We start from the raw sequence: 26363 nt of genomic DNA on the forward strand, positions 1-26363 counted from the left end.
TCAGTAGAATGACCACTCTTGAAACCAGACTGCATACGGTCTAGCAGTTTGTTCTGATACAGGAAGTCATAGACTTGCTTGAAGAACACTTCCTCCAAAGCCAACAAGAAAGGAAGAAGGGAGACAGGTCTGTAGTTCTTCATCAATTGTATGAAGTGTACTTTTTTTTAGCAAAGACATAACCCTTGCCTGTTTAAAAGCACATGCATGACTGCTGGCAGAACAGCAGGTGTGACAGACTGCAGAAGAATAGACGGGACAGGATCCAAAGGGCATGTTGTTGGATGACTTTGCTGAAGCAGTAGAGAAACCTCTTCAAGAGGAGAGAAAGAGTCCAACAATTCACAGGCAAAGCTCTCCTAATGGGCTCATCAAACTGAGCACTTATCCTGTTGTGTGTGCAGTCAAATATGACCGATTTACAATTCTTCTCTCTAAAAAATATTGTTAACTTATTCTCACTACCATGAGGCTTCTTGGCTTTGTTAACACAGGGCATCTGAACACACAAAACAAATTATTTTATATTTTGTATAACAATTTGAGTGTTTATTTAACTTTTTTAACTGTTTTATAGAACACCCATGTGTATTTTCGGTCAAAAATGACTGGCCATTAGAAATTAATGGGTGAAGTGTATAAAATTGAGTCCAGGCACATACTTATTGATCAGATGGACTGTATATGCTTCTGTACATTAAAACACACACACAAACACACCCTCACTCCCCCTCTTTGCTTCTATGCCAGACCCCATTGGAACCTTTCCCCAATGGAATCTTCCCCTTTCTGACTTGCATGAGCTCAGGTCACTGAGGCCTGCAGGCCATACTGTAAATACCAAATGGAAGTTTAAAACTGGTTATATCCAATAGAACACAAGTTGATACAAAGGTCTATCACAACATTAGATGATAATATGTGTGTTACTGTGTATTTATAACAAGTTATAATGCAGCTGTCATTTTTGAGCGGGAACACAAAACTAGTAAACATAAAACGAACACAACAGGAGGGTGAAGCAACTTTCAGTGAAAATGTTGCAAGGTCATCTGCTGACAGTGAAGTATAGAAAAGTTGAAAAAGTTTTCTACTGTCAGTTGCGCTCTCAATCTTGGGAAAATGTCTAAATGCCATATGTTTTAATCTGTTTAAGTTAAGGTACCCAATTTATTTGAACTGTATTTAACCTGTAAGAGGCTTATGTTTGAAGGAAATTTGATTATTTCTGATATTTGACAAATATCTGACAAAATTATGATTTTTTTAATGATTTAAAATTGTTAGAAAAATAATTAGGGTTTTAAAATCATCAGTTAACCTCTGTAAATATGTATTTAATAGAAAAGGACATTTTTTTAAAAAAAAAATGACACTGTTTTTACTGAAAATGTCCCCATAGCATAGGAAGAAGTGTGTAAAAATGTGCCATTTTGGATTTCGGTGGCCATATTGGATTTTTGGACAAAATTCAACATGCCCCAAGTTTTAATATGTTCCAATAGGGGTTCTGACCAGGAATCCATGGAGAAAACTTTGACCAAAAACTAGGCCTAATGTTTCCAGCAGATGACCTGTCTACAGAAACTATTTGTGTGGTGCAACCTGTTAAATAGTTCATGAACTCCAACGTAGTGCCAATTTAGGTTGAAACTAAACTATGGCACTTACGTTTAGCTTATGTACAAATGTAATGAATTGTAGCCTAACTTGTTCAATGGGCTGGTCAGTGGCTGCAAGACTAAAGCGAGTGACAGATGCAAGAGTAGAGAACAGCTCAAGTATAGAGCTAAATTTGTCTCAATAATATTTGTATATGCACAGAGGGGGATCCACAAATATTTCTTGATTTGCATGTGTGTTTTGATACCTACAAATAAAAAAATCATATTTGTAACTCGTATATTGATTTTTACAAATATAGATGTGCATTTGTAAATAAAATGCCATTTGTAAAACCAAAAATTTCATTTGTGAAATGTGATTCTGCATTTGTGGATCACCAGCACACGCATTCTTCGCTTTCCAAAGTTACGTGTTTTTGAGACGTTTTTCGCATGAAAGTCGCACAAATCCACACGTGAAAAAATCATATTTGTAACTTGTAAATTCGTTTTCACATTGTAGATGTGTATTTGTAAATTAAATGGCATTTGTAAAACTGAAAATTGCCTTTGTGAATTCTAATTTTGCATTTGTGGATCACCAGCACACGCAGTTTTCGTTTTCGCATTTGTGAATCAGCACACGTGTTTTTGAGACAATCTTTACGGCAGAGCAGCCACCCAGATCCACAAATAGCCTACCTCTAATTCGCCTGCTGACAGACTTTCTAATCCAGTAGATGGCAGTGTTGTTCTATGGGACTCATAACAAGTTAAATGTAACAAGTTATGCCTTTTACAACAAGCTTTTTGATGGAAAAGTGGTGTTTAATTTCCATAATCTTTGTTTAGTGAACGCATAAAACCGTCAGTTTGTAAGCGAAATCAAGAATTACGATCTTTGAGTTTGTTTATTGTTTATTGAGACAAATTTAGCTCTATACTCATGCGCTTGCTAGAGAGTACATGTTTTTTAAAGGGCCAGTACAAATGACCTCGTGGGCTGGACCCTGTCCGCCAATTGAAGAGCCCTGGCTTACAGTATCAAGCGGACTTAAGCTGCCACCTCTTGGCGAAAAGTTAATAGTTTTGCATATCAGTAGTAATACATTTCACGCAGCTGTGTGAATCACGGAAAGCGCGAATGAAGTGGACACTTCTAAATGGAACCCAACCCACTGTACAGTAGCTCAAGGTCTGTGGCTAAAGCAGCCATAATGAAAGCGTTATCACTGTTTGGATACATCACACACACACACATGTTTTTTAATCGCATAGACTACAACTACCAAGCTGGAATCAAAGCACATCGACTCCCCTCTCACACTCTAAACACGCACTTCGAACAAACAAAAAGCATCTCAGTCTCACGGTATACAGTAGCCATAGGCAAAACTGTATCGGACCGGTGTAACGTTGGTACTAAATCATCGCAAAGAATGATTTTTGTAGCACGTGCAACAAATATGTGTAGGTACAGCCCTGCCCTGGATACATCTCTCAACTCATCAACTCATCTCTCAGTTTTTAGGATGCATCATAGACAGGTTATCTTTCAGGTAGCCTATATATTTTCCATTAGACAACCATCACGTAGCGAACATGTTGTGGCTAACTCACTTAGCTCCTGTTAGTAGCCTATGTTATGGTCATAAGCAAATGAGATGACAGTCGAACCGCATTGATGGTTTTCTACAAATACATCAATAATCAAATTGGCCTCCATCACTCAACCAATGCTAACGGTAACATTATTTTACCTACGTCCTAGACTATTGATATAATTTAAGATGAACTACCCTACCTGCAGTAAAAACCAAGCATGTCCGATAAACATTCTCAGATTTATTTCGGCTTCAAGAAGAAATGGGAATTACATGTCATGCAGAAATCACCCTACCCTTATTAGACGTTCTCTGCGTATTGTCTTTCCAACCCACTGTAGATTAACTCCCAACAAAATTACGTCTCACTGCAACTATGCGCCATCTAGTGGACAAACGACTATGTAACGCCACTACTGGAAATGCAGGCAAATTATGATGAATATTTGGTTTTCCTTTAATCCTACTGAATTTGTAATTATGTATCGGCCGTTTGCCGATATCGATGGTATGTGCGTGCCTGTGTGTGTGTGTGTGTGTGTGTGTGTGCACCACCATCTACAGGCCAATGAGTGTACAGTCACTAAATGTACACATAACTTTTTTAGACCCCCCCATGGATGAAATTCTACGAAACTTGGCATACCCCCAAAGAATGCCAGGTCAATCATACAAATAAAATTTGGTGCAGTTCTGAACATTTTAACTGAAGATAGGGGCGATTAAAGCAGAATGATATTGCATTTTCATTTTTTACCGGAGGGGGGGGGGGTGCAAATCACAAATGAGTGATTATGGGCTAGGTTGACGTGGGCCCTTGAGACCAACATACCATAAAAAATTCTTCATCCTCGGTGCCACGGTTCAGGTAGTTATTTAGGAAAAACTGCATTTCTTGGGTTGCGGGGGGGGGGGGGGGGGAGTGGCCCCCGGGGACCAAACAAAATTTTTCCGTAAAAGTCTAGTGGGGCTACATACCCACCAAATTTCATGTGCCCCGGTGTTCCCGTCATCTACTTCCTGAATTTTTGGTCAACAATACCCGGGACACCGAAACACCTAACTAGGCTGGGTGAACTCTGATCTGCCAGCTATTTCTTTTTCGATTTCTTAAAAGATTGAGCTTGGTCTGGCGAAAGCCAGACGAACCATGGACCTCATAGTTGCAAAATGCAAGGGAACATGAATCAGCCTATTATTTGCACGAACAATAACGGACGGTAGCTCTTCAACTTGGCCCGTTAAAATGTGTATGAACAGTCTAGCAACGCATTTCATGAAGGCCCTTTTGGACATTTCAGTTATTTGCACCACTGGGTAAAACGACATTTTGTTTTAGACTACTGGTATTTAATTTGTGCATTGACAATAAAGCTGAATATATGAACTAGATGACTAAACTTATGCATATGTAGAAGAAGAAACATTCACAAAAATCCATGACATGACCTCTCTTCTTGATAGCTGTTGAAAACTGCATGGAACTGACAGGGATTGTTTTGTTTAATAATAAATAAATAAATAAATAAATAAATACATTATGCTGCTACCTTCTGCTTTTCCCAAATACAATGTAGCCTACAGGTGTACCTTTCATCAGTCCAGTTGCAATAGATGGACTGTGATGAACTGCCCTACTTGTGATTGTTTAGAGATTTTAAAAGTTTTATAACAATGCTACAAATTTTTTTGGCAAGTGCTACAAATCTATTCACCTTTGCAGCACCAGTAGGTGACTTTGTGTGCGACCCGCACACACACATTACAAACAAGCATACACAAAAGTTTCAAGAGTGGGGGATGGAGTAGAAGATGGAGACAAATTCATTAATATGACCTATTTTCGCGGAATGGATGTACAGGACTGAGCGGCGGTCATATTTTGTACCGCTATGCGGTACATCTAGTTTTTTTTTTTTTCGTTCTTTGACAAGATTTCTGTGCAATATGACTTGAGGTTGACTTCCGGTCGTTTACTAATCGGGAGAAATGTAATGGAGAAGCTTGCCGCCAGCTGTACAGGCAGAATCTTTTGTCATTTCCCTCTGGTATTAAACTGGTTTAATATTCACAGTGGCAGCTATGTAGACACCATTGTGGTTTTACATTGTCTGATGACATAAGAGAGACAAAAATGCACTGATTGGGCCCTGACCAGATTTGGCCAATTGATGTTCACAATGGCAGCTATGTAGCCTACCATATTACAGTAGTTCAAAGCCCTGCCTATAACAGTGCTAACGCTAACCTACTGGCAATGTCGACTAACTTACTCAGTGGCAACCACACATGCTCTTAGAGGGACACACCTATAACAGTGCTAGCGCTTGCTGGCGATGGAAGGACATCTTGTGAGGTGGTACAGCTGTATGGAGCAGTTAGGTGACATCCCCTGGGGCATTAACTAAGGGGCTATTCTGATGGGGCCACATCAGATGCAGGTGGCAATTCGCCTTATTCACCCGGCACACAGAACGAGGCTAAAGGGTACACTTGCCATATATACCGAAGTCCAGCAGATGGTGGTGGTAATGCACTCAGTTTGCAAACTGCTAAAAATCTCACTGAAGAAGAAGAACAGGCCAGTGAACCCTTCTTTTTCTGTGAGCTTTTTTTTGGCAATTTGCAAACGGAGTGCATTACCACCACTGCCACTACCACCACTTTGCTGAATTGAGGTGTAATGGCAAGTGTACCCTTTAGCCTCGTTCTGGCCGCCGGGTGAATAAGGTGAATAGCAGGACATCATGGGGAATATGGGTAGGGGGTGGCCTGGAGGACCAGACCCAATCTGAAAGATTAAGGGTCTGGTCACAAATAACGTAATGGCACCAGGCACGCATTTGAAAATCTCACTGCACGCAATTGGATACCACTATACGATCAATGTTAACTGACTGATTCCGGACTTTGACGCAATTGGATAACATTACGTCTGTCATCTGTTTAGCTCGCCTCTGGCCCGCCTATATCAGATACACAGATATGATTGGTTCCCCGCGATGCAAGGGGCAAAAGTTACGTGCATCATTACTCGTTGCCAGAGTCTCTCGCTGAGCAAAAGCTTCCACAAGAACTCTGGATTCCCAGGGTAGGTAGGGGGGACATATCAACAGATGTGTATGGCAGCACTTACAGGGGAGAACTAACTTCAGATAGCCCAGGTAAAAGGACCAGGCCAACCCATGGGCCACATTCATCCGATGCGACTCACAGATCTCAGAGATCTCCACTGCACTTGGAGCCTGAAACGTGCACACACACACACACAATGTTAATATATAATGTGTAAGTAAGTAGTTCTTTGTCTTATTTTGTATTTCATTAGTATGTGATATTCCTATGCACAAGAAAGATTTTCATTCTTTCTTCCACTTAGCCACTTCCTGGGCTTTGATTTCTTCGCTAATAAAAGGTGCTGATATTGTATAAGTTCAGGATGTGTCTGTTTAACGAAGGTTAAACACTGAGTCAAAAAGAGGAATCAGCTGACTGAGTCTGTGGCGTGCCATTACTAAAAGGGGAGCTTGCAGAGAACACTTTCACAGAATACTGATACTGCTACTTTGATGGTTCATTTGGTTTGCTGTTCACTTTGTAATGTTGTGCTTCATGTCAGAAACTCCATGAAAATATACAAATAGATTTTACAGCAGAACATGATCAAATATATTGCCAAAAATAATCTGTTGGCAAAGAAATTGCCAAGGTGCTGTTTTGTTACTTGAAAAACAACTTCCTTTTGTGAGTCAGCATGTTTTATTGTTGTTGTAAAAGAAGGGCAACTTGGCCTATCCCACAACTTAGTACTGCACCCATACCCAGAGTTGTATAAAGTATCCGAAACCCACACTTGAGTAGAAGAACAGATATTTGATCAGAAAATGACTTAAGTAAAAATAATCTATAAGCATATCACTTAAGTAAAAGTCTTAAAGTATCTATTATTTACAGTCCTTAAGTATGACAAGTAGCCCATTATAAAGCATACTTAAGTAGTGAGAGTAGAAGTACAAAGTACTAGTAAAAGCTTTTGAGGCCAGGTGGGGTGACAACCCCCTCCCTTCGTATGCTTTTAATGACAAAGAAAGCAGTCAGAACTTTGGATATGCCATTAAGTTCTTGCAGCATCTTAAAACTTGCCTACACTTGTCTTTGAAGCCTGAACAAAGGTATGGCTGCCATTCATTTTTCACTGCTGCTTCCTTTTATAGGCCATTAATGACGTTTATCCAACATGTTTAGAAAGGCAGCTACATCACACTCCATAAACACACTTTGAAAGCCAAAACAAAAGTGCTAAACAAAATGCTATTCATGACAAGCAAGCAGTTAGAATTTTCATTTAATTCAGCTCCTTACAACAGCCTTCATAGGCCTTGGTGTGCTATATTTGCTAGGCCTTAACTCTGTCACTATGTCTGCATTCATTGCTCATTCTTTGGGTTGCAAATATCTAACATACTGAATGGAAACTGTGACTTTTGTTTTCATTTGCACATTATTTTAGCCTACTTTCTACTTGCTTTCTAATGCTGCTAATGAAAATGTAGTGGAGTAAAAGTATACTGGTACATTTCATTTAAAAAATGTACTAAAGTAAAAGTAAAAGTAGGAAGAAAAATAAAAACTCAAGTAAAGTACAAATACTCCCTATTCATACTTAGGTATTCATACTACTGTACTTAAGTATTTCTACTTAGTTACTTTACAACTCTGCCCATACCCCAAAACAAAGAGCAAATAGGGGACCAAACCTTACACGTTTGTGTGTGTGTGTGTGTGTGTGTGTGTGTGTGTGTGTGTGTGTGTGTGTGTGTGTGTGTGTACATGTCTCACCAGCAGCCCAGATATCTTGAGTAGTAGATAGCAGGCAGCTAGGAGGAGAACCCTGCCCCTCTCATCCCCACTGAGAGCGTCTCCGCTAAACACACACACCAGGGTCAGGACAGCCACCGCGGCCTGCACTCTCCAACACACACACGCCCTCAGCATACCGCTCACACTGCTGTTGTACCTGTGGATGGGATACTCACCTCAAACACACACACACACACACACACACACACACACACACACACACACAAACATGTGTAAGGTTTAGTCCCCTATTTGATTAGTCCCACATGAACACCCCAGACATGCATACATAAACACACACACACACAACACTGCACTGAACCCATAAAATGATGAGAATTTTGGAATTAGTCTGACTGTCTTGCAAAATGTGCAATTAGAACTATGCTTACACCAGATTTAACACTAAAATACACACTGAAACATAGAGATGTCTACACTTACCGTTGCGTGAAATGCGAGGTGGCCTCTTCTACTAATAGACAGGCTGCATACAGGACGACGCCCACACCCAGGCCGTAGAGAACCACTTTGGCCTGGTTGAGGATGGTGTTGTCAGACACACACACCCCTGCCATCAGAACACACACAACACTGACCACCAGACCACACACCTGTGGCAACCGCCCCCGAGGTCTCAGAACCACTGACTCGTACACACTCACTAGCATCATCTGTGGGACCACACACACACACACAAAATGATTTGTTATAAGATGTTAACATTAGGGTGACTCCTGTGTCACCCAACTATGTTCAGTGATTACACTTACGCAGAGACACATTCATATTTAAAAATCTCATTTACATTTAATTTTACACTTACATTAATCTCTGGCTATTTTAAGGTTAGGCTAACCTCTTTCTTGTGAGATGTTTTGCAATAAGTACACACACACACACACACACACACACACACACACACACACACACACACACACACACACACACACACACACACACACACTCATACAGCCCCCAATGAGGATGAATCATTACAGTTTTTGCCCATTGCTTACAGACTAAAATCTAATGCTTAGACCAGGGGTGGGCAACTAATTTCCCCAAGGGGCCACAGGACAAACTGGGACTGTTGAGGAGGGCCGGACCCAAAATACCGAACTCAAGTCTGAACTCAATTCTGTTCAATTCTATTCTGTTCTTGTATAACATTAAGTAAATCATATGGTTTTGTTTACTAGTCGTAAGAACAGATGAAAATGTGAGGGAGAAAGGAAAAACAGCAATATTTAATCTATGTCCAGTATTTAATCCTCATTCTCGAAAATGATTTTTTGACATTGACATTTTTTTTCAGTTTTCAAAGACTGATAAAAAAAAAGTACTACAATATCTATATAATTAGGCTAGGTCATGAAAATGTGAAGGAGTCAGTACAACCGATAGGCCTGTGCCACCATTTCATCAACACTCAGGAATATTTCATCATTAAATCATTACCATCATTAAATTAACTCTATGCAGAATTAGACTACACACTCAGAAGCCCCTACTCAAATTAACTTTAAAAAGCACGCTAACCACAAATCTGCCAACCAATGGTCACAAACACAAGACAAATTTTACACAAGACTTAACAGTGAAACCAGCGTCCTGGAGACACTCCCCTCCATGCTGCCACCATATTACCACATTGAAATATCCAATACCCAACATACTCTTAACCAGCCTAGGCATGGTCTAGGTTGGCTAGGTTGGTCCGTCCCGTTGATGTGGACTGAACCATAACCATAAAAACCCTAGCCAACCACCATCAACCTAGGCACAGTCCGTCACAAACACAAAACAAATGAGCCAGTTAGTTTACCTTAGCTTACGCCCCATGTTGCCACCATATTACCACAATAAACATCCAAATACTCTTAACCAACCTAGGCACGGTCTACATGATAGAATGGAATGGCTATGAAAGCACAAAAACACAGATGTTTTTTAATACTTCAAAATAACATTTGATAAATGAACCTCACATTTTCCAGTAGCCATAGATGTGTACTGTGGTTTGGTTCTTAGCAGGAGCATCTACTGCCAAAATCCTATTTTCTTTACTGTGCGCTCGAGTTTGGTGCTGGGCTGGTGGGTGGCCACTCACGCGGCACATCTTCGTGAAATCAAAACTCCAAGCGGATTTGTAACGTTACACACAGCCTTACAACAGTGTTTACAGCTCTTTGATTCACAAAATGTCATTTATGGTACATTGCTCATTTAGATACACGTATGCTGCTGTGTGCTTGGGTTTCTTTAGGAATCCGCCGTCTTGGTTTGTATGGAAATGAATAGGCTTAAGTGGCATACACGTAAAAGAACAGAATAGGTGACTGACTTCGATAGCATACAGGGGTGCGTTTCCCAAAACCATAGTTGCTAACCTGTTAGCAACTTATTTGGTTGGCAATGGGAAATTGCATTGCAACCAACAAAGTGCTATGGTTCTGGGAATCGCACCCCAGTATAGGAAAGAGATACGCAATTTTCTGCTTATCCTGTTTGAAAAATGGGTGGTATTGGTGACGTTTTCACAAGCGAGGGCGTGTCGAGGTGTAATCCGGAGAGGCTAAGGGTGCATTCAGGGCACTTCAGAATGACAAGGACCGCCACCATGGCTACTTTGTTTTTCCGACATCAAGTGTTCATGTGCTTTGCCGTAAAAATGTGTGACAAACACGGATGCCACAACAAAGGTTAAAACATACACTCACTTATCCTAAACAAACAACTGTATTTGCTTAAAATATAGTGTAAGACGCTCGTGAAAGAAAGATATGCAGCTTTTAAGTGACTGGAACAGCAAATTCCCAAGTTCACATTAAAACTGTTAGACATGAAAGGCCACATGGACTACAAACGAACTACAACGTGACGACAAAAGTGATGACGAGCCCCTAACTGGGCAACTCTGTTAGCAAAATCTAGCCCCAGTTTCCGACCTCTGACTCACACATTACTTGACGTGAATGACGCGGAATGATGATGTTTTCACTCGTTGAAAGGTTTTTCCGAAGCCCATGAATGCTAGGTAATGGCCTTGACAGTCTGAAACGTGTCAGGTTCATGAGGCTTGTAGCCTGGGCTACTATCACCAGGTGGCCCCTCAAATTACCTTAGCCTGGCCTGGCTCTACGGTCTGAAGCCGGCTATTGGATTTTAAAAATTGGTCGGCGGGCCGCATGATATAACATGTTATATCATTTAAATGATTACAATAACAAAGTAAATTTGTTTTAAAATATTAATTGCTTTAAAAAATACTGCTAATTTGATGCTGTTTAACAAATGTATAAATGGTGCACTGTCACTTTAAGAACAATTCACGTTTAGTTCTTCAATGATCTTTTGCCAGCTCTGCTCAAATATAACCTATGGCTCTCACAGTTTATAAATGGTTAGTAGTGAGAACTACTGTTGCCTTCATGATTTCCTTTTAAAGGTTTCTTATAAGAAGGAGATATCAATTATCAACAATGACAAGCCAACTGGAACCTGCCAGTCTGCAGCTCTCTCTCCCTCTCGTGGCACTCAGACGCCTTCCCAATTCCAGTAACGTTCAAGTATGTTAGATCTGCTGCAATGGATACTACAAAGAGTATCATCTCTATGTAACATGATGTTTTGCAGGGCTCTCAAGTTTTGAGGACAGGCAAGAGTGACATTCCCCGTCGACAATCACCCCCCCCGCCACGTCAACACACACTGGCATGGGAGTCGAGCGCTCTAACCACTGAGCTAAAAGCCCAGGCTTCCAACTCAGCGGTTAGAAGCGTTCTTAAGGTTAGGGGTGTGAGGATTTACACGCGCAACTAGCATCACCAGCTAGCATACACCAGCTCCAGGTCAGTTACCAGTTGATTCACTGACAGAATGCATTAAAAAACACCGGGAAAAAACAGTGTTCAGTCCACCAAGTCATAAGCTATCGGTGCTGCGCAGCACCAGTTGTGATATTTATCTTACAGAGTGTAATCGTAGGTAATGTCATGTATGAAAACTAGTATTGTTAGCCAATACTATAAGTGCAAGTCCAGGGCAGCTGAGGTATGGCGATGACATCATCGTCCAAAAGCAGGATGTGCGGTTTAAGCTGTCTAAACGAACTCAAAGCGGGCTACGGTTTCAGATTTCTCCACTCTGGGACCAGGTTTCAGAAAAGTGCGGTTTCGGGCAGTGCGTTTACAGGATTCGTTTGGACGCTCGGCCAAGACGAAGCAAAACCTCTGCGTTTAACCTAAAAAGCGTCTCCGTGTGGACAGGCCCTAAATATATAAATAGTTTTTCTGCGTGAGAAATACAATGTGTGGCAGGAGAGCGTGACAAAAGACTGAAATGAGTGACTGTCACGCTCAATGCGTGACACTTGAGAGCCCTTTGACATTGACATTGTAAACGTTCTCTAAGAAGAGTGAAAGTAGTTTGCAGTAAAGCTAACCGCAGGGGGAAAATAGCAAGCAGTCTGATAACCTAATTTGAATTTGAATTTGAATGCTTGGCTGGCCGGGCCGTAGCTTGCCCACCCCTGTAGGTCGACAGGAGCATACCTCTTTCACAAACACTGTAGTGTCAGCGGAGTTACTGCCTCAGTGTGTTGCCAAATCTTGTAAAAAAAAAAAAGAAAGAAAGAAAGCCTAGCATGTTGATCTTCTTTCAACCCAGATATCGTTTTAGGCATGTCCCTTTAAGCGTTTAGCAGTACAGTTGATACACTTTTTGCCCACACAAAATCAAACAAAAAATAGATACTGAAAATAAGTGATTTTCCACATGCCATTTCCTTAGCTTGTAGACTAAAATATTATCAATCAATAATACCCATAAGTAGTTTATATTTTCCACAATTAGCTCATAAACACAAGGTGCATTTTTGTCTTGACTGTGTCTCAAATGTACCCTATATTGTACAGTTGAGACACCTACCTGGTACAGTTGAGACACCCATTTTTAATGATGTATAGTTAACTAACCGTTCGTTGGAAAGTTGAATAAATAAAAACATAGCAATTGCAAAGTGTTTGTAGTTCAAATTCATTCATTTCATTTAAATTAGCGTTGGTTAAAAGGAATACATCATGAACAAAATATGACGCAGGGATATGGCGAACAGTAGCCTACCAATGGAATGTTCAAGTAGCCTAATAACACAATCCAATGTGTGTCTCAACTGTCCCCCGCTGACCACCTCACACATTTCTAGATTTTGCAACGACCTTACATGACACAATGCCATAAAATATGCCAGTTTTTAGGACATAGAATAATGTTTGTAATGATACCAGTTATGTTTAACAGTAACATAAGAGTAATGAGCTTGTGAAAAAAGTGAAATTCTTACTTTTGGAAAACAAACATTTGCCGATATCCTTGGATGGGAGATACTTGTGTCGTTCAAATTTTCCATTATCAAAGAGGACACTAATACACATGTGCATAGCAAAAATCACAACTTGAGCTTGCTGTGCAAGCAAGATATTTAATGTGTCTCAACTGTACTCAGTATACCCATTATCAGAGTAGTTGTGGGGTTTAGTAGGATATGATAACTTTATGGTGTCTTTATGGCTGTAATAGTAAAATAGACTCCTCAGTCCTCACATAGCCCTTGCTGCCAACATTGCTTAGCCTTAGCTGTGGATGCAGCATGGAAAAGTCAATACGACCTATGAGAGAACAAAAACAAACAAAGAGTACAGTGCCCTTTTGGATGTGTTAGGCCTACAGTTTGTTTCATCTGCTTACACACAATTTTTGCTTATCACACTATTTTCTAAACATGTCTTTCAAACACCATAACCCCACACCAAGTCTGCAAAACCGTAGCCTACACTAATTCTCGGTGTTTGACTCAGTTTTCAATTTCCTAAAACACATTTTGCAAAACACCACACACATTTTTCACCACACAGGGTGATATCAGGTAAAATGGGCCATCAGCTAAAATGGGCCATTTAAGGTTTGGGGGTCCCAGCCCCTCTGGAATTTAGAGCCAATGACTGCAAAGGATTTCAAACTGTTGTCATAACTGTGCTTGACAAGTAACAGGTGATTTGATTGGTTTATGGTTGCTATGGTGGGCAGGACAATAGTTCAAATCAAGACTGCACCAGAAAGCTGCATGGTAAGTAGCCTGGCATATCAAATCTAACTAAATTATTATAAGGATGATAAATCTATAAAAAAACAAACACGCACATAAAAAAACTATGCATAATATCTGTCTTGATGGCATCCACCAGAAATAATGCTGTTAGTTTGGTATATGAACTTATTTTTTGTAAAAGTGATGTTTTTCTTAGCGGCCCAATTTACCTTAACCCACTGAGGTAAAATGGGCCACATGGTTTCAGCTAAAATGGGCCATCCTCTGTGTCACTCACAAACACACATACACATGTGTGTGAGGGTGTGTGTGTGTGTGTGTGTACACACACCCATGCACATACGCATTCACCCACACACTCGCACACCAACCAACACGCACACATGCACGGACACAAACACACGTACACATACACACTCACCATGACCCCCAGTAATAATGGTGGTCTATATTTTATTACAGTGAGTATGGCAAATGCGAATGAAGTGAGAGGAGAGGAGAGAGGGAGAAGGAAAGAGAGAGGAAATGAGAGGAGGAAGGATGAGAGAGGAGACAATGTTTTAATTTTTAATATATCAGTTACCAGTTTTGTACGATTTTTTGTAATTTGCGCATTTCGTTCAAAATGTGTTGTTCACACACACACACACACACACACACACACACACACACTGATCTATTCACTGATCTGTGCTGTTCCAAAATTGTCCTTTTTAATTGCACATTTGAATATGTGAGTTTGCACCCACAATATGTTTTTTTTTAATGGCTCATATGAATATTGTGTTTTAAAATTAAAATTGATGATAAATTACCATTCCCTTTGCATTTTGACTGGCCGAATGCTTACCTGAAACAGCTGGCCCATTTTACCTTAGATGCTGGCCCATTTTACCTGAAACTGCTTATGCTAAGTTGGCACAGTTGATGTTTCAAGAACTGTAGGGCCTAAATAATTATAGTTTATGACATAATTTCAACACAAAATTATCAAAAACAGTCATTAGTAATCATAAAAACACTTGGAAAAGGCATATATAGTATTATATTATTTTCCCAACTGATTTACCAAAAAGTGGCCCAATTTAGCTGATATCACACATTTTCAACTCACAAAAATCTAAGAGGAAGTAACGTGATTTCATTTCTCAAACACAACCTATCAAAATGGCACACTTATTCGCCACTTATTCACACTCAGTCCTAAATGTACAAACACTCATTACTTTACTGAACACCACATCCGATCATTGCCTTAGTATAGGCCTATGAATTACTCTATGGTGCAGACCCTTTCAATCCCTTTCAATCAAATGTTCAGAACCAATGCAGATACTTTGAAATGAAAATGAATTGGACTAACGCTCTACTAATGTTCTACTAAAAGTCGACTTTACGTTAAACTATGAATAGACCTATGAAATATACGCACGCCCAACTGCTCCCCCGGACACACACACACACACACACACAAAGTAATTTGATAGTAGTCAGTAGCTAATTTATTTCTTTAGAAAAAGCAAATTCTGTCTGGCCAAATCAGTTTTTGCAAAACTCCATGTACATCTGGTGGTCATTGTATTTTGCTTCCTTGTTCTTGTTGGCTGTAAAATACTGTCTTCACAACAGCAAATTGTTTGGGAAAAATCACTTTTTGGTTGATGTTTACTGTATTTCACCTTCTCTCTGTAGATTACTTTCACTCTTGTATGGAAATATACTGTACATAGAAGCCCATGAAAGACAGAAGAGTTTTAGGTTTTGAGCAACAGTGTGTACAGTATAATAAATCCAAAATGTCATATTATGACAAAAGTGTTTATAATGTGAGGTGAATGTTTGCTTTAGAGATGTGTGTGACATTTTGAATGTTGTGTCATTTTGCTGGAGATTTGAGGCATTTTGCATTTTGTGGGTTGTGTGTGTAGAGAAAAATAGACAGAGAGTTTTAAAAACGTGTGTAAACAGTTGTAAAAAACTGTAATAGAGCTATAATTGCACTTAGTTGTTAGCGATTGACCAGGTTGCTTTTTCAAATGAAATGCGTTTGTTAGTGTGTAAACAATTACTGGGGAAAAAATCTTGTGTGTATGGCGGGCGTGTGGTGGGATGGTCACTGTAATGGATCCTGTCTTCTGTTCAGATCTAGCCACAAGTCCTTGTCGACATCGCAGGTGATGTCCTCTCAGGCTAGGCAACGGTAAAGATATCAGCTTGTGTGCCATATGCATCCTTGAACTGACCCCACCTCAATGTCTCTGCATGCCCCTTCCATTGCTTGCAAAAGAGGCATGCAGGTATGTGGTTGGTGGTCATATACTTTTCATTGGTCCACTTTAAATAATTCTTTGATAGGTTTTAGAAATGGGGAGTAAAGGGGCAAATGCAGAACTGGACATGGGTACTCAAGGCCGGATGTACAGAGAAAGCGCTAACACCGAGTTTTTCTATGCGCAGAAAGCGAACGCTGTGCTTTGCCATATTGCGGGGAATTTACTAAGCTGTCACTTCATTACGTAAGCGTTCATCACTGTCCTACCCCGCCCCCTTTACAATACTAATTGCATGCCCACAGCTGAACAGTTGAATAGAGTTAACCAATTGCAAAAACGTTAGTACATCTGGCCCTCAATGTAAAAGTACACACTTGAACAGGTACACAATAATTTACCTGAAGTCTATTTGTAGTGCTAAGCCTCTGATTGGTGTTAAGTTTTCTCTGTAAGTGTTTTCAGGTAAGCTTATGTGTGTGGGTTTTACCAATTACCAAGTGTTTTCTCAATAATAACAGGAGATTTCACTTTTGAACTAATTTAAGAAATCATGTGTAGTGTTTCGCAATAAGTGTGTTGCAGAATTGCAAACAATGTGCAAAGCAGAAAATGTGTTTAAGCTATGGTTACACAGTGTAGTATGCTACAAGAAGTTTAGGTATTGAGGCTTTGGTCTAAGCATTCAATTTTAGTGTGTAAGCAATGGGCAAAAACTGTAATTACATTTTTAGAAAGGATTGTTAAGCTTTGATTGCAGTGTTTCATTTTGGCATAGATGTGAGTTGAGTTAGAACTTATATGGTTTAACTACCTCTCTCTCTGCGTGTTTGTGTGTGTGTGTGTGTTGCAACAATCAAACCGAACGATACGCTTCAACACGCAGACATGAACCACAATAATTCAGTACATATGCACATCAGTACATCTACATCTGTCATTTATAATTTCCAAAATAACACCTCCAGAGAACCAGTAAATGGGCCCTAACACCTGTGTGTGTGTGTTCATGTGACATCCCGTCTACCAGGATGTGTATAATTATTCAAATCATGCATGCAAAGCTCCCAGATCAAACCCATGGCCAGTCACCCAACCTGGGGTTGAAGAATGTCCACTATCTTTACAATGATTTACAATTTTTTTATAGGAATGAGGCCCAATGTATAATCAAAGAGTCCAAAAGAACCTACTTCAGATAAACAGATAAATGAAAACAAGGACAAACTTTGTAAAATTTGTGGAAGGTTCTGAAGAATCTAGGATGCATATCTAAGACCAAAAGCACTCCCAGTTCTTGTATTACTCTCTCCATTGATGGAAAATAGGTAAAAAAGAAGGAGGCTATATTGCCAATCACTTTAACATTTATTTCACCTCAGTTGCCCATAAACTTGTGGAGAAGTTACCACCCAGCCCAAGTTTGTACGGGCCTGAACACATTCAGGATTTTTATGCCAAGATAGGTGTGACTCCCAATAGTTTTTCCTTCAATCCTGTGTCAGCAGAAAAAATCGGTGACATGCTAAAGGGCCTTAACTAACTGCCAAAGCCACAGGGCTAGATAATATCTCAGCCAGGTTCTTGAAAGACGCAGCTGATCTCATAGCCCCTTTTAGTGCTCATATTATTAATCTGTCCTTGGAGCAGGGCACTGTTCCTGATGACATGAAACATTCTAAAGTCATCCCACTTTTCAAGAAAGGTGATAGGTCTGATCTGGGAAATGATCGACCGGTTTCTATTTTGAGTGTAGTCTCCAAGGTCCTGGAGAAAGTAGTTCATGAATAATTTTATCAATATGCTGTGGATGCCAAACTCCTCTATGAATTCCAATCAGGGTTCAGACATTCAACAAACTCATGTCTACTGTACCTAACTGACTTCATTTAGAGATGAAATAGATGTCTGCAAGCTATGTGGCATGATCCTAATTAACTTACAGAAGGCCTTTGATACGGTCGATCATAGCCTACTGTACAATAAGTTGTCAGCCCTGGCATGTGCCCTTCCGCCTTTAGATGGTTTGTTTCCTACCTCTCGGGTAGATCCCAAAAGACTGAATTCCAGGGTCATCTATCCAATGAACAACTGGTAACCTGTGGAGTTCCCCAAGGGAGCGTCTTAGTGCATGCCACTTTACAAGAGGAATTCAGTAAGATCAGGGTCTGGCTATTAGACAATAAATTGTCTCTTCATGTGGCCAAAACTTAATTAATAGTGTTTGGCTCTAAGCCAAGACTGTATAAGAAAGAGTTGTCCAGTATCAGCCTTGGTGGGCAGCTCTTTCCTGCCAAGCCCTCAGTGACCTAGTTACTGTAGGATGCTGTTTAGACAGCAACCTAGATGGGGGGAGCATGGCCTCTAAGGTCATGAGCAAGGTTAATGGCCAATCCAGATTCCTAGCTTGGAAAGCTCCATTCCTTGATGCAGCGAGCCTCAGACTGCTAGCCAATTCACTGGCCTTATGCTGCTTTGATACGGACTTGGCTCATGGCATCATATGGGTAAGCTCCAGTTCCAACAGCTGGGCTGGCTCCCCCTGGAGGCTAGGGCAGTACAGCTCCAGCTCAGGGTGGTCCATAATGTTTACAATCATAAGGCACCGGCATACCTAAAAAAATCACTTAATTAGGAGTAGGGATGCCCATGCGTTCCACACCAGAGCTAGTAATGCAGACTTGTACTTGCCTAAGTTCAAAACAAACATTGGCAAATGTACTCTCAAATATAGTGGTGTGGTGACCTGGAATTAATTACCTTTGTAAATTAAGAGCATAGACAATTATCATCAATTCAGGAAAAAGGTAAAATCCTGGCTCATGGACAATTTAAATCCCTAGTGACACTAGCATGTGTTCTTCCATGTGAGTTGTTGTCGGTTGGTGTTGTCTATGTATGCACATTGCACTTTAATACAAAAAGGTAGGGTTAGGGTAGATTCTTTTATATGTTTAGCCTCTCATAGTCAATTTTATTATGTATAATTGTTTTGTTTTATTTTCCCCCTTTGCGTCTATCAAAATAAAACTTTATACAATGAAAGTATCCATGAAAAGTAAACATTTTTGTATTACAGGTTTCTTTAAAAATGAATTTAAATATGCAAATGAGCTATACACTAATCGAATATAGGCTACTCAAAATATACCCGCATAGGCTTATTTTTTCCCTTTACTCCTACCACAATAAAACTTTACACAATGAAAGTCTACATGAAAAGTAAAACATTTTGCATTAGAAGTTTGTTTGAAAATTTATTTGAATATGCAAATAAGCAATATACTAATCGCATATGCCCAAAATACACCCTAATGGGCTTATTTTTTCCTTTACTCCTATCACAATCAAACCTCGCACAGTGAAAGTATACATGAAAAGTAACATTTTTTAAGTTTCTTGGAAAAATCTATTTTAAATATGCAAATGAGCTCAACACTATAAGAAGCCATAAAGTCACAAGTAGAAAAAACAGGGACCAAATAACTAACATATTCTTGTCCATTCAGTAAGTTAACATATGCATAAACGCGATACATTTGAAGTCACTTGCCACAAAAAGATTTATATTGACCTTAAGAATTCATTGCAATCTTGCCTCCAGTTGCTTTCTAAATTCTTTTTTATTATTATTATTTGCAAACAAGCCTTACGTAATGACATACCCCCACAGATAACACCAGAAGAAAGTCAGAATAACCATCTTAGTCATTACAAACTCACAGTTGCCTGATTTATCAGATGAATATGACCCAGAGGGGAAGAACTAAGCAAAGAACAAACCAGGAACTGAGGGGTGCCAGAACCAAGAGCCACAGAGAAGGGCTCCAGGATCCAGGCTGGATTTTTTTTTAAAGAAAAACATTAAAAAAAAGAATATGTATTCTATATATTTCTGCCTAGGATATATTCAATAAGTGTGGAGCCATGTGCATATTCAAATTCACTTCAAAAGAAACCTGTGATACAAAAACACTTACTTTTCATATATACTTTTACTATGTAAAGTGTTATTGTGGTAAGAGTAAAGGAAACATTAAGCCTATTAGGGTGTATTTTTGGCATATTCGATTAGTGTATAGCTCATTTGCATATTAAAATAAATTTTCAAAGAAACTTGTCATTCAAAATCTTTTACTTTTTATGGGTACTTTCATTGTGTAAAGTTACATTTTGATAGGATTAAAGGGAAAAAATAACCCCATTGGGGGTGTATTGTTGCCTGGCCTTCTTGGCACACATCTCGGATTGATGAAAATGTAACATATTTCCTTAACTAGGATTTCTTAGGACTTTTAGTATGTTGTTCTGGACACCTCATAGACATGATCTAAGCTGCAAAAAATGATTTTACAATTAGTCTGTGTAAAACGCTACTTTGCCTGGACTAGGCAATGCTGTTGAGTCAGTTACATAAAACAGATTGGATAGACGTGGCATAGATTCTAGATTCAAAATATTGGGAAATTCATACCCTGCTTTATCTACAGCCAGGATAAATTTGGCTAGGCCTAGGTATGTCTTGCTTAGGCTACACAAGCTTGCATAAATAACCATTGACAACTTGTTATCAGTTAAGCAAGTGCATTTATTCACTCTTCATCTAGAAATTCACGTGTACTGTGTTTTCCTGCCATCCATAGCAGTTGCAGTCAGCCTGATCCTTCAGTAGCAGAGTGAAGCGGCACCTAACAGAAATAGAAGGGAGGGGGGGGGGGGGCAGCTGTTGAATATGTTCAACTGAGCAACAAACTAACAGCTAAATATGTTCAACTGAGCAACAAACTAACAGCTAAATATGTTCAACTGAGCAACAAACTAACAGCTAAGCCTACAATCAAGTTATTTTACGCCAGTGGTTCTCAAACTTTTTCTTTCATTCCCCACTTCGATCAAGGGGGCATTTTTAAACCCCACCTGTCCCTCATCACTCTAAGAAAGTGGTAGGTCAAACTTAAAATTGTCAAATTTATTGAAATAATGACAAGTTCCAAATATATCCTCGGCAGCAGAGTTAAAATCAGCTGGTGCTGCAGATATAATAAATACATAATGTGCCATTGTAAATTAAACACACATTTCTGTTTTCCAGCAACATATTAGGAAGCATAGGCCAATATTTTACAGCATTGTACAATATATTCAATGAAATACCAACATGCTGCATTAAATGGATCACTGCTGGTTGGGAAATGTTTTTGAAATAAACTTTGCAGGGATGTGATGTAGGCCTACAGTGGCTCCCGAATCAGACGTTTCAGTGATTTCACTCAGATTCTCAAAGGCATAATACTGTCGCGATCGAGGCGCCGGTCCCATACCTCAAGTTTTTTGGTAAATGCAGTAATCTTAGATCTGCTAGGTGAGGTAGGTGCTTGTCTTAGCCTTGTAACTGGAGATTTAACTCATCACTCATACAAACGTAGTTCAAAACGAAGGCTAAGTTTCAGCCAGTGATTGTTTGCCATTTCCCTCGTCAGGCCAGCTATCGCTACGAAAGGCGGGCTGGCTGGCAATTTGAGTGCTTAGCTAGCTGCTACCGCCTCCACTGCACACAACAGGTGTTGCACCAAATTCTGTGACCTGTCGAATTTTGTGACTCTAGAGGGCGCTGTTTTATTGGAGTCTATGAATGTACTGAGCTGTACTGACACACTGATGAGGCAATTCTGTTATGTGTATAATTCTTCTAATAAACTTCGTACATTTTTGAAACATGGAACATTGTCTGGGTGTGGGTGTATTACTCCACAGGCCTGCATGTGTATCTTCCTCTCTATACTATCTCTATAGAGTACAGCTAAAGCCTACCCCACCACTCCAACGAAGAGGTGGACTTCAGCTGGACAGGTCACATATGATGAAAAGCCTACTTGACTTGATTAGCCGAGTCGTTTTAAACAGACTTCACACTCCATTCAAATACAAAACACAAATAATTGTAACTTACATTGGGTGTGGTAGGAAAACGTCCGTTTGCCGCCGTTTGTTGGGCCTAACCAGACAACAAGAACGTAAACTTTCTTCAAGAGGATGCTTAACAGCAGCAGTGCCTGTAGAATCGAATCAATGAGGCAAGGAGAACGCTACTGCGCATGCGCACAAGTTAATTACGGGATGTGTAGTTTTAGGGAGCATCAGAAGCTGAGACGGTTGAATTCACAGGTGACACCTGTGTCAGTGTTCTAATTTGCCCGGGAACTACTCTGGGAGCTTAACGAGCGCAGCTGGCTTTAGGCCATTATGACATCACAGCCATTCAAGTCTATGGGGAAAAAAATGAGCTTCTTACCATTTATAATCCCCTATTTCTTAAAAAGTATAAACTTTATACAAAATCTGAAATAATAACTCTCTTGCCCCACTCCAGACCTTCAGAACGGTTATTTCAACATGTCTGTACGTTAAGCCTCCTGACAGGTCTCCCAGCCTGCGCAGTGAAACCACTTCAGATGATCCAGAACGCGGCGGCGCGCCTGGTCTACAACCAACCCAAAAGGGCACATGTTACCCCGCTGCTCATCCATGGCTACCTATGGCGGCCCGCATCAAATTCAAGTCTCTAACGCTTGCCTACAAAGTAGTCTCCGGTTCTGCTCCCACCTACTTGAATGCCCTCTTACAGACTTACACTACCTCCAGACCGCTGCGCTCCTCTGACGAACGACGTCTAGCTCTACCACCGGTACGCTCAAGCCAATCCAAACTTTTCTCATCTGTTGTTCCTCGTTGGTGGAACACACTTCCAGTTCCTACAAGGGCAGGGACATCCTTTGCACTTTCAAAAAACTCCTGAAGACCCAGCTCTTTAGAGAACATCTACTCTCATAGCAACACTTACAACAAGTCTTACTGATCCTAGCACTCACCAGCCGTTTTAAACTGACAAGTAACTGTTAAAAACAGCACTCACCGACGCACTTATGCTTACTGTACTCTAATGTTCTTTTAAACTGTCCTAAAATTGTTCTAAAACTTACTGTTTACCATGTTGTTAGTCGCTTTGGTTAAAAAGCGTCAGCCAAATGTAATGTAAGCGGTTAGAGTCGCATTAATTCTTGAAAAGGTAAAAAGAAAAGGTTATAATAATAAGAAGAAGCCAGGAGATTTCAAAATAGTGGATTCCATCCACTATAATGAAATGTGCTAGTTTAGCAGTAGTGATGTGACCCTCTCATAAGTCTGCCGTTGTGAAGAGTCAAGAGTGAGCTCACCTTGTGTGTGTGTGCTTCAGGCTGCATCCTTCTTCAGTGAAGCAAGAATACTCTCAGCTCTACACCACACACAAACACATAGTCAACCACACGGCGTCTTTCCGTGAAGAGACTAACACACACTCAAACTGTCTCGTTGTCGTTGCACTGTCAGTCGTTCCCCACCCCTCTCTTTCTTCTTTCATCCAGCGTGTCTCCTCGCGCATTCTTTCACTTTCACTTTGAGCTAAATGTGAACAGCAGATAATTCTTTCCAGGAAGCAATCAGCACTGAATAGCCTACGGGCTATGGGCTATTTATGGGGAAGTTTGTTTTAACTTGCTAAATAATATTACTGCATATATTTTCCATCATGTCACAGAGTCTGTCTTTACAAACTCTCTCTCTCTCACACACACACAGGCAGAAATTCCAATGTTTTACATGACAAATAAAGTAAATAAGAAGTGGAGAGTGACAAAGAGCTTCATGCATATTTTATTCAATAGTAAAAAAGTGATTAGTCCCATAGGGCATGCTTACATGGTCTTTACAGTAGGGAGATCCAGAACAGCACAAGATAGAGGGAGAGAGAGAGAGAGAGAGAGGGACAGAGAGAGACAGAGAGAGAGAGAGAGACATCACATCTCAGAGGATTGCTCCCTCAAAGCAAAACACCAAGAATGAGACCAAATCAGAGAATCAGACAAACCAGCTCTAGAGCCTCCAGCATCAGAATCATAATAACCAGATTGAATAATATCATAAAGAAAGGAGAGTAGAGTCCAGCCAAGTAGAAGAAGAGGGATGGGAGGAATACAGTTTGTCCATAAAAATATGGAGACACGCTTAGCTGAGTGTCTTTAATAGGCTTTACATCAGAAAGGTCCATGCAATCATGCTCCAGCAGATACCGTGGGTGTTTATAGAGAGATCGAATATGCACGCAGACACACACACACACACACACATTCTCACATACATACTGGCTGACGCACACACATACTGTACATACATACATCCATACATACATACATACATACATACATACTTACACACACTCCACGTCAACAAAGAAACTGAAATCAAACCACAGAAGGCTTCACACCTTTTTTAGGAGCATTAGTATCTGTACAGCAAAAAAAAAAAACAACCTCAAATGTAAAAAACAAATAACTTAAATAAAAAATGATTACCCCACACACCCCTACCCACCCATGATATATTTATATATACAACAGAAAAGTCTCCCGCTGTCTGAAGAAGCTTGCGTGGCCAAAAATCAGGCTGCTGTTGCATTTGCGGCCAGGAGGGAGTGCTGTGGGAGCGCACAGTCACACAGCCTGTCTCCACTGTTCCCAGACCAGCAGCAGCTCAGCTCTGCATGACAGTAGCAGTGACAGTGTCTGTGAGGGTCTGCTCTGAGGCCAGGCCAGAACACACACACACACACACACACACACAGCATACACACACCCTTACCCCCACCCACTGCAAAACCTAAACGGAGAGCAACAGCAAATAATACACAACTCATATAAGGAAACTAGACCCCCATGCCCCTACAAACTCAACCCCCCTATTCCAGATAAGATTGCATTGCAGAGAGCTTGAGAATGCTTCTTTAATTCCCATCACATGATAAATAAGATGTTTTAAGTTTCTTACTTGTTTAATACTAGTAGCAAAACATGGTTGAAGAGCAAACGTTTAGTATATGATGCTTTGTGAAATAAATTAGCTTACCCACACTGACACACACACACACACATACACACGTTTTTAATCAAATTAAATCATGCACACACACATACACACTCACAACACACACATACACACTCTCCAGTCTTCCGGTATAAAACCAAATGTTCCAGCATTCTAACCGTTTTCATTTGAAAGGAAAAAAGAAAGCTAAGATAAGATACAATATAAAGCCCTCTTCCAATCCAAAGCATTACCTAACCACCCGCTCACACACCACATGCACACACCTAAACACACTCTTTTGTCCACTTGACTCATCACTTGAACAAATAAGACACTCCTTGTTTCCCAATGGCCTTTTTTTTATCCCACACTCATTCCCGAAAACGGTTACACACACAAACACGTATAGAATGCACGCTCCCGTAGCAAGACAGCGCGCTTGTTGTTCATGACACCAGCAGTGCAAGTGTCATTGGCCACAGCAGGACCAAACGAGAGATGAGGGTCGGGAAGAAGGGAGAGGAGGACACAGAGGAGAAGAGAAAGAGGAAAAGAAAAGAGCAGAAGCAGAGGAGTGGGTGACAGAGGATAAGGGAAGAACAGAGAGTAGAAGAGAGGAGAGGAGAGGAAAGTTTTGTGTAGTTTTAGGGAGCACCAGAAGCTGAGACGGTTGAATTCACAGGTGACACCTGTGTCAGTGTTCTAATTTGCCCGGGAACTACTCTGGGAGCTTAACGAGCGCAGCTGGCTTTAGGCCATTATAAACATCACAGCCATTCAAGTCTATGGGGAAAAAAATGAGCTTTTTACCATTTATAATCCCCTATTTCTTAAAAAGTATAAACTTTATAAAAAATCTGAAATAATAACTCTCTTGCCCCACTCCAGACCTTCAGAACGGTTATTTCAACATGTCTGTCCGTTAAGCGGTTAGAGTCGCATTAATTCTTGAAAAGGTAAAAAGAAAAGGTTATAATAATAAGAAGAAGCCAGGAGATTTCAAAATAGTGGA

General features: G+C 40.3%; 1 protein-coding gene across 3 annotated transcripts in view; it reads right to left on the minus strand.

Moving 5' to 3' along the window:
* Positions 1-26363, minus strand: part of sting1 (stimulator of interferon response cGAMP interactor 1) — a 35055-nt gene that overhangs the window by 8224 nt on the left and 468 nt on the right. The window contains exons 2-5 of one of the 3 annotated variants that reach the window (XM_048263626.1): positions 23665-23723; positions 8513-8742; positions 8048-8225; positions 6345-6453 (exon numbers count right to left, since the gene is read on the minus strand). In XM_048263626.1, the coding sequence (XP_048119583.1) occupies positions 6345-6453; positions 8048-8225; positions 8513-8742; positions 23665-23691 (544 nt within the window). In that variant the 5' untranslated portion in view covers positions 23692-23723. Of the gene's footprint in view, positions 1-6344; positions 6454-8047; positions 8226-8512; positions 8743-10059; positions 10150-23664; positions 23724-26363 lie in introns of those variants that run through there. The other 2 variants (XM_048263627.1, XM_048263625.1) reach the window with 2 other exon arrangements.

Source organism: Alosa alosa, chromosome 14, assembly GCF_017589495.1.
Source record: "Alosa alosa isolate M-15738 ecotype Scorff River chromosome 14, AALO_Geno_1.1, whole genome shotgun sequence".
NCBI lineage: Eukaryota > Metazoa > Chordata > Actinopteri > Clupeiformes > Clupeidae > Alosa > Alosa alosa.